This window comes from Curcuma longa, chromosome 11 (assembly GCF_044706935.1).
Source record: "Curcuma longa cultivar G26 ecotype Majalengka, Jawa Barat chromosome 11, ITB_CL_G26_1.1, whole genome shotgun sequence".
Taxonomy (NCBI): Eukaryota; Viridiplantae; Streptophyta; class Magnoliopsida; order Zingiberales; family Zingiberaceae; genus Curcuma; species Curcuma longa.
In genome coordinates this window covers 21476420-21488901 of record NC_133871.1, presented here as the reverse complement: position 1 = coordinate 21488901, position 12482 = coordinate 21476420, and the positions used below count along the sequence as shown (strand labels likewise).

Sequence of the window (12482 nt, the reverse complement as noted above, 5' to 3'; positions counted from 1 at the left end):
CGTTATGTATGAGTATGTCTAACTTGCAACATACAAAATATTTGGGAGGAAAAAAATAAAAGAACATTTTTTTAATTGAATCATGGTTCTCTTGTTCATTAATCATAAAAAGACATCCCATTTCATTTTTACACATGGGTTATATATTCTGTCAATTCAGATGCATAAAACTAAATTACTTATGAATATATTGTAGTAGTTATAATTTAAAATTACACATTATAGTAATTATGATTCATAGCTATTATAATATACTATCGATTAGTAGTATCTGTGTATATATAATAAATCATAACTACTATAACATACTATTAATTTAAGTTGAATAGAATCTCACTTGTATGCATGTTATAGTAATTTAGAATTGTAACTACTATTAAGTTGTAATAATTATGATACATAAAAATAATTTGAATAATAAAAAATGATATCCTTTTAATGATTTAAAAAAAAAAAATTGATGGTTCTTTTGTCTTCTCGCATAAATGATCCCACCCTTCACAAAAAAAATTAGAAATTAAAAGGAAGAAAGCTGACCATAAATAACTAACTAAATAAAAACATTGGGCAGGTAGAAAATCCAAAGAATCACAGTCACAATCACACACACAACATTAAGCAGTTAAGGTATATACATTTTAAACATATTAACAGAATCACCCCCTTTGTATTGATATTTACCCAAATGCATCCCAATATTTAATCTTTTTCCCCAATCACACCTCTCTCTATTAGTTTTAATTTTTTTTCCCTTCTTCTCATTTTGTCATTTAATTTAAAAAACCCTCCAAAGAAATTAGACTCCCCCCACGGACCTAAGTAAAAGCTAATTCATCCTTAATATAAATATGATTTAGTAATTAATCAATATAAATCCAAATGAGGCAGTGTTACTAAATCCTAATCGAACAGTTAAATTAAAACTTTAACTGCCTTCCAATCTAATCTAAGAGGGTACAAATGATTAGCTGATGTAAAATTAAGGAATGAATGAATTTCAAAATGGGCATATTAAATTATATTCCAATTTGATTCGCAAATCTAACTTATAACAACTAGATTCACAAATCATTTTACAAATTAATTTTCCTTTGTATAAAGTTGAAAAGGACAAGTCGTGACGACATTGACTTCGCTTGTGGGGCACTCACCGAGTTGTGGACGCATTTCCATCTGCGCACGTACTTCGTCGACGATAATGTCACATAATTCCCCAAATCGATTGACTCGGAGCCAGTCGTCAACCAATCCAATTACTTTACTTCTATCTCTGTTCTATCTTAAATATTCTATTTATTTATTTTATTTATGAGGATGCTTTATCGGTTTTTTTTTTTTTTTGTGGTTTTGTGATTTAGTGGGGGGAATAAATGGCCCCTCCAGCCCTTGACTTTTTGTGTTGTCGTGGTTTAGTGGGGGCTGAATTGACCCTCCGCGCCTTGACTTGGTTAGTCAACGAGGAAATAGGGCTCCGAGCATTGACTTGTTGTATGAAAAATAAAGGAAATGATATTCAGTATGAAAAATCCCAACATAAATGGAGCATGACACTCACAACTGCATGTGGTGGGTCCCACTGTCAATGTGAGTGTCATGTTCCATTCATGTTGGATTTTTCATGTTAAATATTATTTCCCGAATAATAATGCATCGGGAGTTTTGGTGCGACGGTCAGATATTTCGACGGACACTCAGAAATTCATGGTTCTTCGACGAGGACCCTCTTTGATTGCAACGCTCTTAAGAAATAGACCGATTCATCCTCGTGTCGAACTTGTGGTTCGTTTCTTTTTGAATATTCTTTCGTCGTGGAAAATACACAAGGAAGCAAGAAGATCAATCCAACCAGATTTTTTTTTTTAGAATCTTTTGTTTACTAGTTTTCTTTTAATAAAATAAATAAATCAGATTCTTGTATATATTATTTTTCAAAAAGGACTCATCTCTCATCTCCATAATATTTTAATAAAATATTAAAATAAATAAATCAATCAAAGTTTAAATTTTAATAGAATATTTAGATTATTTTAAAAATAATTAGGGGTTTATTGTTGATTGTAAAAATTGTAGAAGTGATTTTTTTAAAATGGGTAAATTATAAGAGTAAAGTGAAAACTTCCACTCGCGAACAGTGGCACAACCGTGCATAGATTAAGGCTGAAGTATAATATACTTAACATAAGGGGTGAACAAGAATATTAGCAAACTTTCAGTGACAAATTGAAAATTTCCAAGTCAATGAATGCCCCATTTGAATTGTCTAAATTTATTATGTTTTCCCTCTGATTCTAATCACAAAGACAACTGAACCGTTGACTATGGCAGTTAAAGTCAAGTGAGTATTGAATAGAAACCGTTCAATAATTATGATTTTAAAGATTTATCTATTTTCTACATCTTAAAATCTTTAATTGAGAACCATTTATTTATTGTTTTTCAAATTGATTAATTGGAAGGTTTTAGTTTGGTAGAGGAAGAGAAAGAGGAAGATACTTTGATTTATGTAAAATCTATAAATATCAAGGGGGATGGCGAAAATAGGCATGATTATCTGTCGTCACATCAACGAAGCCAGAGCACAACAGCCAAGCAAAACTACAAACGCAGAGACGAGAAGAGGAGGGAGGCCGAGAGAAGTGGAGGAGAAACACCGTTAAATAAATTTCCCAATCCGTTTCTCCGTCGTTCGCTTCTCCGATTCCTCCTGCCGCGGCTATTTTGTAGGCGCTCGCGCTGCGATTAAGCCACGCCATTCGTCGAGAAGGCGAGGAAGATAGCGAGGGCATTCTTTGAGGGCCGGAGAGGAGAGCGGCCGGGCATCGCCGAGCGCGAGACGGCGACCGGCTATGATCTGATCCGCGCCTGGAGGAGTCGCCGGAAAGATCCGTGGAGCTTCGTGATTTTTGGGGCGGAAAAAAGTGTGCCTTTTGGGGGGAAAAAAAATTTGTTGTTGATTTTGCTTGCTTTCTTTCTTTCTTTTTCTTTTTGCATTTCCTTCCATCATGCCGGAATCCGGATACTATTGTTCCAAGAAGACGGATGATATCTGCGAGGATGTCTGCGGCGAGGTGATTCTTGATTCGCTTCCCTTTTTCCCAGATGTAATTCTTATTTTCTTCGACCTTTTTTAGGGTTCGGAATCGGTTATTTCGGTTTTTTTTTTCTGCGTGATTTTAGTTTGTTCTTCAGGTTCTACATCCGTGACCTAGATAATGTTGGCCTCGTTGGTTTGCTTTGTTTCAAATTATTGCTGATTTTGAAAAAGGAAAGGTCTCGACTTTAGAGATTGAACCGCAAAGTTCAGGTTTTCCGCGAATAATCTAGCACGAGTCTGCTTCCCTTTTTCATCGCTTGATTTTCTTTATCGCAGATGTCGAAGGCAGGTCTTAGCATGTCGCGACTCCGGTGCGCTCTCCGAGGATTCGATTTCAAGGCATTGCTTCTCCTCTTCATCGGAGTTCCTATCCTCGTTGTTATCATCTATTTGCATGGGCAAAAGATCAGCTACTTCCTCCGACCCATCTGGGAGTCCCCTCCCAAACCCTTCCGCACTATACCCCACTACTATCATCCCAACGTCTCGATGGAGCGCCTCTGCCAGATTCATGGGTGGGGCGTCCGGGACACCCCTCGCCGTGTTTATGATGCTGTCTTGTTCAGCAATGAACTCGATATGCTCGAGATCCGATGGCAAGAGCTCAGTCCGTACGTCTCAGAGTTTGTCCTCCTTGAATCCAATTCGACTTTCACTGGTCTGATAAAGCCCCTCGCTTTTGCCAACAATCGGCAACGATTTAAGTTTGCTGAGTCACGGCTAACCTATGGTAATATTGGGGGAAGGTTCATGAAGGGAGAGAATCCCTTTGTTGAGGAGTCGTACCAGCGAGTGGCCCTGGATCAGCTTCTAAGGATAGCAGGTATTGAGGATGATGACTTGTTGATCATGTCTGATGTCGATGAGATCCCAAGCGGCCATACAATTGACCTCCTGAGGTGGTGTGATGAGATTCCTGAGAAACTTCATCTGCAGCTCCGCAATTATCTCTACTCTTTTGAGTTTTACCATGATGACAAGAGCTGGAGGGCTTCCATTCACAGGTACCGTTTAGGGAAGACAAGATATGCCCATTTCCGTCAGACTGATGATCTGTTTGCTGATTCTGGTTGGCATTGTAGCTTCTGTTTCCGTCATATAAGTCAATTCATATTTAAGATGAAGGCATATAGCCATGTCGACCGTGTGAGATTTGCCTACTACTTGAATCCTAGCAGAATTCAAGATGTGATATGTAGAGGAGCAGACCTGTTTGACATGCTTCCGGAGGAATACACTTTTCAACAAATTATTGCTAAGTTGGGTCCAATACGTAGTTCATATTCTGCTGTCGGTCTTCCTTCTTATCTACTTCAGCATGTTGACCAGTATCGGTACCTCTTGCCTGGCAATTGCAGGCGTGAAAGTGAGTGACTTTTCTTGGTTGGTACTTCTGATTGCTTGCATATGCTACAGGGTCTTGTTGAGAAAATTGATGAGTATCTAAACTGTTGGATGATGCCTCCGGGATGAACTGCAAGCAATGGAGTTTTATTGTGATGTGATATAATGTTAGTGAAGCTGATGATTGTATTTCTACAAGTTTTCCTGGTTCCATCGCTATTTATTAGTCGAGGGAGGTCAGGAAAATTTAGTAGCACTGGAGGTTCGACTCTACTTACTTCATGGATATATAATATTATACCAGTTATTGTAGAAAGGAAATTGAGGAATGTTTCCTAAATTTGATTTGTGATTTTTTTTCTTGAAAACTAATTTATTCATGTATTTTCTTCAAACTTCTCTAGAAATTTATCGACCTCATCATCACATGTCTTGTGTTACTTCTCCATTTGATGATGGCTACTGGATAGGATTGTGGAGGTGGCTTTTGAATTCTAATAAGAAATGTGAATGGGCTAAGGTCTTAGCCTCCTGCATGGTGGTAATGCAGAGGCAAGGGCATGCAATTGGAGCTAAACAAAACTCATCACATCCCGGATCTCTTTCAAGTTTTTCTTTGCCATCAGTCCTTAAGTGGGAGCTGCCTGGGTTTTCATGCTATTAAATTATATCCACTGAAACTTTATGTATGAGATGCTTTTGACTACCACATGGATTTTGATCTAACACAGCTCCTCTAAGAGTTACATTCTACCAATCTCGTGGTATATGATATCATCACTCTATTGCTTCCAATTTCTACTATGGTTGAATAATACCTGTTGTGGTATGGTGATCTCTGATGAGTTGCCAGATGAATCATTTCAATTTATGATTGTGTTTGATTGCTTGAGAGTTGAGAATTTGTTTATCTTCTATTTCTGTTATCAATCTTGAGGTTAACAGTATGCAATCCTGTGAATAGGTTGTCTACTTGTTGCACCGAACTGTTAAGCTTCTGAACTTATCTTGCTACTTGAAGCATTGATGTTGATATGGTTGTAGCAAAGAAGTTTGTATTATTTCTCTTTTAATTTGAGTTATTCATGCTCTTTTTATTTGTTATCCATTAATATGCAACATGATCAGTCGTTCTAATATCTTGTTCCTTTTGGTTATTCCTGTGTCATGATGAGTCCTTCAACGTATTGTTTGTTTATTTATTCGTTAAACTGAACCAAAACAAAAATGTTAATGTTAGTGCTAACTTTAAGATATATATATATGTATTCCTTCCTAAATTAATATTTCCTTTGTGATTTTGCATTTCCCATGTCTCATCTGCGTATATGGGACTCTCGTGGACTATGTGCAGTTTCCATTGTTAATATTTCACTCATATTCCATGCGTTAATTCCTATTTACCAGACTGATATAGCATCTGCAGCTAATAAGTAGTGACTAAGTTAAATGAAGGGAACAATCACAGGTATCATTTGTTTTTTATTTCAACTTTGAGGTCAAGATTCATTTCCAGAACTATTCGTTTGATTTAAGGTTTACTTGATTTCCTCTTGAGGCTTTTCTGTTAATCGTTTCAGACAGCACTCCACGCCCCAGGTTCGTCGTACAGTTGAAACTACTTTTGAAGTGATGATGCACCCTGTATTTAGTGTCAGTTAGAAAATTTGAAATAAATAGCGAATGCCGGTTTGAATTCTTCCTATCAACTCTATTTACAATTTGATGTAATGTTTGTGCTCTAGATAGTAATCGTTGTTGAAGCCTAGTTGGTTCATACCTGATGTATCCTGCTTGTTCGGTATCAATCTGAAGCCTAGTTGGTTGTTTGTTGTTCAATTTGCTTTTCGATGCTACTGTATATATGAAAGATAACTGAAATATTGGAGGACTGATTCAGTTCAAGCATGCTTCATATTGCAGGATATGGTGTGACAGGAAACTTCATGCACGGTTCTCGTGTTGGAATGGTACCTCATTTTTTGTCTGGCTTTATTTCCATGACTTCAAAAACCAAAAGCCAAAATGCCCAGAAACATCTCACGTTGGGTTGTTCATCCCTTGTCTGAGACAATGTCATTGAACAGCTGCTACAAAGCTGGATTTTTGAATGCTAGATTTCTTCTAAAAGGATACTTTTTCTTCTTCTGCAATATGAAAAATAGAATGAAGAACAGAGTTTAAATTGTAAATGGAATGAATATCCTAAATATTGACTTTTGAGTGTGCTTTAAATTTATCTAATAATTTTGAATCGAAGAAGAAGATGACTATCAGTAGGATTAATTGGGTGAAGATCGAACACTGAACTATGATTGGTATGGAAAAGGTGGATTGCACTATAAAAAAAATAAAATAAAAGATTGGATTACCAATGGTTTTGAATTGAATATCAAGCAAATTTAAACAAAATAAGATGAAATTAATTAAATTATATAAATTTTATTTTAGTTACATCCCTACCAGAGAGAAGGGTTACGCTTCTCCGTTGCCTTCCTCTGAGCGGGAGGTTATTAACCATGGCCGCCGCCGCCGCTGGCAGCCGGAAGTACTTCTTCTATGGCCACCGCAAGCCCTCACAGAATCGCCCAGTTGTCCGCGGCGGCCTCTTCTCGAATCGAAAGGTTGTCGCTCCCGCCCCCATCGACACTGCCGTCCTCCCCACCACCGACTTCCGCGAATGGAACTTCGATTGCCCTACCCAACCGAAGCCGCCCTCTCCTTCTGTGCCTGCGATCGACCGTCGGCTCTCGCCTCTCGCTCGTCACGTTCTCGACTCCTTCCGTCGACACCGTCGCTGGTGCCCCGAAGTCTTGTCCGATTTGCGAAAGCTTCGTCGTGTCCCTCCTGAACTCGTCGCCGAAGTCCTCCGTTCTCGCCCCCTTATCGATCCCTCCCTCTCCACCCAATTCTTTCATTGGGCTGGCAAGCAGAAGGGTTTCCGGCACTCCTTCGCTTCATATAATGCCCTCGCCTATGCCCTTAATGCCGCCGCACGTCCTGCAGCGGCTGACCAACTCCCGGAGCTGATGCACGCCCAGGGGAAACAACCATCTGAGAAGCAGCTCGAGATCCTCATACGAATGCACGCTGATGCTGGTCGTGGCCTTCGGATCTTCCACATATTCCGGAAAATGCGGGGCAAATTTGGTGTCAAGCCTCGTATCTACCTTTACAACCGCATCTTGGATGCTTTAGTTGCAACTGGACATCTTGATCTTGCTCTTTCTGTGTACGATGACCTCAAGGTCGATGGCTGTAAGGAGGAAGCCATCACTTTCACAATCCTTGCTAAGGGATTTTGTCGTGCTGCAAGGATGGATGACCTTTTTCAACTGCTGAAACGAATGAGGACAGAACTGTGCAAGCCGGATGTTTTTGCATACACTGCAATGCTAAAGGCCCTAGTTTCAGAGAGGAACATGGATGGTTGCTTGAGGGTGTGGGAGGAAATGGTGAAAGATGGAGTCAAGGCTGATGCAATGGCATATTCAACGATGGTTTCAGGTTTGTCCAAGGCAGGGAGGGTTGAGAAAGGCTATGAACTGTTCTTGGAGATAAAGAGAAAGGGGTTTGTGATTGACCGTGCTGTGTATGGGTCATTGGTGGAGGGGTTTGTAGCTCAGGGAGAGTTGGGGATGGTTGCAAGCTGTTGAATGAGATGATCAATGATGGGTACTGTGGAGATCTCTGTATTTACAATTCCTTGATAAGAGGCCTATGTACTGTTGGTAGAGTTGATAAGGCTCATAAGCTTTTTCAAGTTCTCATCAAAGAGGGGATCATTCCTAGCTCTGAAACTGTGATCCCTATGCTATCTGTTTATGCTGATACAAGCGACAAGGCCAACTTTTTTCAATTGGTCGATCAGTTGGCAGCATTGAAATTGTCAATTTTGAATCATATTGCCAACTTCTTTTCATCCTTCGTGACGAATGCAGATAGAGAAATGAAAGCACTGGAGGTGTTTGAAGAATTGAAAGCGAGAGGGTACTGCAGTATTGTCATTTATAATATTCTTATTGAATGTCTTCAAAGTATCAAAGATGTGAAACGTGCATTGGCCCTGTTTGATGAAATAAGGCATTCTGAAGTTTTTCAACCAGATTCCAATACCTATTCTCTAATAATCTCATGTTTCATAGAGGAAGGACATATTAGAGAGGCATGCTCTTGTTACAACCTAATGAAGGAAAATTCTTGGACACCTAGTGTTGAGGCTTACTGTTTGCTCGTGAAAGGGCTATGCAAGATTGGAGAGATCAATACAGCTATCACCTTTGTCAAAGATTGTTTAGGAAATGTAAGTAATGGTCCTATGGAGTTCAAGTATTCATTGACTGTTATAAACACTTGCAGAACAAAGAGTCCAGAGAAGGTGATAAAAATTTTGCACGAGATAATTGATCAAAGCTGCCAATTAGAAGATATTATTTACTGTTCTGTCATTTATGGTTTCTGTAAATATGCTAGTTCGGAAGAGGCAAGAAAAGTATTAACAGCAATGAGAGATAGAAAGTTCCTCAAAGAGGCCGACTTTATAGTCTATGAGGAGTTACTTAAGGAACACCTAAAGAAGGTTACTGCAGCCTTGGTTATCTCTGGCCGGAAGTTTTTTGGTCTTGAATCTAAGATAAAATCACGAGTAACACGGAGGTAAATGGTTGAAGAAAATGTCAGGTATGTTTTTTTAAAAATATTTTCATATTTTAGTATACTTTGTTGTTTATATTTTTGATGGAATACTTCAGTGTTTTATCATTGTAACATTTTGTTGTGTGTTAGTCATAAGCTAGGGCATTCATGGGAGAATTATCTTCTGCTGTGTCGATGTTTAATATTTTGGTATCAGAAACAGTTTTTGTTATCAATCCTAAGTGGTACAATCTTGGTGCCAAGCCATGACAACACTCCAAACTGTGTCCACTTGGTTTAGACTGAACTCACCCTCTTGATCCTCTTCTATTTGGTATGTTTACTTCCAAAAACAAGAATATAACAACTTCATAGTTGAATGAATTAAAGTTATTTAGAAATTACTCAAAAAGTGCAATAAAACTTGTCGAGTAGGGATGACAATGGATCAAATACCTGAAAATTTTATTAATATCTGAACTTGGATCCAACCCACTAAATATATATCCAAATCTTGAAAATAACTTCCTGTACTCACCTATATACTAAATGTATACCGACCAAGTACCCAAATTTGACTTAAGTAGGTTGTTATAGCTAGCTAGTACCGGATCAAGTGTACCTAAATTTTCCAATGGGCAGGATGCATCAACTTTCTTAGTAACAGCTTCCTGTACTTACATGCACAACACAAAAACTTGTGTAAACACATGTATTGTCAAAATTGGTATTGGTGTCAAGATCAAATGTTCAAAAAACATAAATATTAGTTGTATTGGATTTGTAGGATTGACGAATCAGAATCATTAAAATAAACTAAAACGAATTCATACACGTGATGATATATTGTGTTCAATCATATCAAAGAGGTATATTGTGTCTTATTAAATATCATATAATTATCATCATATATTATAAATAATAAATATTAGATTAGTAATACACAATATATTGTCACAATATTAGTAATGTCATATTATTGCCATTATCAAGTTGATGGTATGATATTATTATTGTAATATAACAAAATTATATTTTAGAATTGTTAGGAAATGAAAAACTATATCTACTGGATCTTTGATAAATTAATAAGTAATATCTATAATATGAAAGCAATAAATAACAAAAATCTATTGTAATAAGTAAAATCAAACAGTATTATAATAAATGTTAGTATCAAATTTTGTATTATTATTTTTCTATAAAATTAGTTTATTATTTAATTCTTCATATTCTATGGCGTATTTGGGATTTAAATCACAATGGCATTGTGGATTTCTCACAGCCAAATCTAAAAGAGATACATGACGTGTTTGGTTTAGCTAGTAGCTGTTTACAAGCAATAACAAAGTTGATCTATTGATCTCATGACAATATCGAGTGATGGTGAGGTTGACAAATTGAAATTGAAATTCAAGTGGCTAAAAAAGACCCTCTAACCCTCTTGTATGCATTTACTATAATTCAAGTGGAGATGCAAAAAATTTGCTAAATCCTTGAGTTCTAAATCAACCTAATTTGACAAAATTTCAACCTATTTTATCCATCTCCACTCTCAATTTGTTGTTTCTAATTCATTTCTTGGTAATTTCATTTTATTTTTAGTTTTTAAATAATCCTTACCGGCAGCATGGGAAGCTCTGTGGAAGTAGTAAAACATGTAATTATTACTTGTGCCATCTAGTTTTGATTTTGGGTACTTGGCAGAGCCGAAAGGAGCACAATTATAAACTATTTTCAGTATAGTGATGAGTTACAGAATGGTTCATTTTGATTTATGCTAGCAAATTTCATTTAATTTCTGTTCATGTTTCTTATCCTGAGGTTAATATTTCCATCCTTTTCTACTTGCTACATGGAACTTCATCTTTACAAGCTCGGTTTTTCAACTTCCTTTGGTAATTAATGAATTTGATGTGTAGTTATTCCTGTGGAAAATTTCATTTTGGCATTGACAGGTTTGTTTTATATGGATTGATTACTTATCATTCTCTGAATTTCAATTTGATACATAATTTTTCTTTAGAGGACTTGCATTTTCTTTAAAGACTGAGCAGAGTATTTAGCTACTTTTATGTGATTTAAGAGGATTTCAGACTGGGAAAGTATTTTGTTGATAGCATAAGAGCTCGCAAAGCAATGCTTAATATATGCCAGATAGTTCAACTCATTACAGATTTTCAGTATAACATTTTAATTGTAGTATATCCTGTGTAGTTTCTACTTAATCTTGAACAAACCTGCGTCACAAATTCGTAAATGAATTTGAATACCACTGGTGTTCCCTACTGGTGTTTATATTTTAGTATCAAGCTTTCGTAATAATTCAGAACCGTAGAAACAACCATTAGGGCATTTCAGAAATTGTATTAGATGCTCATCTACCCAAATGCAGTTGGATAATCTTACTATTGCTGCTTTGCTTTTGCTTTGCAACTTTTCTACAGAAACTGAGAAGTCATAGGATTCCAAATGTGTTCTTGATGGAGCGAGGACAGCGATCCTGAAGATAAGCGGTGAATCACATAGTCAAAGGAAAAGTGGAACTACTAAATTTCTCAGGTGACTTTTTCTTCTTCTGTCACTTGTATTCTCTTCTCCATCATTGTTTGTGTTTCCTAGCGCTTCCCAGGAACATTGCTGAACTGCATGCTTGGGGATTCTCGAGCTCAGCAGCTGAATTGGCTGCATCCCCTTTTTCCTCCGAGCATCAATGTTGCTCTAGGAGACCAGGACTTTTGTTCCTCCAAAGAATTTTTTTAACCATATCTATCGCACTTCATTATCTTGTACAATCACATGGATGCAACTGCTCCATGGATCTGGTGCCAGCATCCATTAGTAGATAATTATTAATTAAGCGGAGTTACGTATCTGCAAACTCGACTGGATAAAAGAGCCACAGTGCAGCGTCATCACCACCTTCCTTGTTGCACATTCTTTAACTTCATAATTTGCAGGTGTATGAAGACTGAGCCATGGAGAAATTGTGCCATGTAATATTCTATCATTCTGTTAGTTTAATTAAATGTTTTTAACTGATTAAAATGTTGATGTATTGCATATTTGATTTATTAAAGAATTATGGAGAATCAGTTCAAACTTTAATTATAATTTTTTCCCCAATAAAATTATATTATAACATTAAGATTTTATAATATTTTTTCGTGCTATGACGGCCTAACATAGCTGGAAGTCAGGTAAACCCTAAACTCCACTTATAGTATGAGCCCGGATTAGAGTGACGTATGCTAATGTCAGGTTAGATCTGAGTTTGCATGCCTAATAATTTAAAAATAAAAATTATTATCTGAAAACTAAAATAAAATTTTGAAAAAAATTTAAAAAAATTAATTAACTAAAAGCTTGTTACTAAAATTTATATTTTTAGTTTTAAAATTAATATAAT

The 12482-nt window shown here is 36.8% G+C and overlaps 2 protein-coding genes across 2 annotated transcripts; both read left to right on the top strand.

Moving 5' to 3' along the window:
* The first annotated feature begins 2566 nt into the window (after positions 1–2566).
* Positions 2567–4858, top strand: LOC141840954 (uncharacterized). The gene is made up of 2 exons (XM_074729058.1): positions 2567–3068; positions 3371–4858. Exons 1-2 carry the CDS (start codon positions 3003–3005, stop codon positions 4466–4468), a joined length of 1164 nt encoding a protein of 387 aa, XP_074585159.1. The 5' UTR covers positions 2567–3002; the 3' UTR covers positions 4469–4858.
* Positions 4859–6957: 2099 nt separating this feature from the next.
* LOC141837330 (pentatricopeptide repeat-containing protein At4g20740-like) lies at positions 6958–12081 on the top strand. Its single transcript, XM_074724754.1, is given in 3 exon segments — positions 6958–8059; positions 8062–9118; positions 11521–12081. Coding segments are annotated over 2 exon segments (2139 nt in total). The 3' UTR covers positions 9099–9118; positions 11521–12081.
* The last annotated feature ends 401 nt before the right edge of the window (positions 12082–12482 follow it).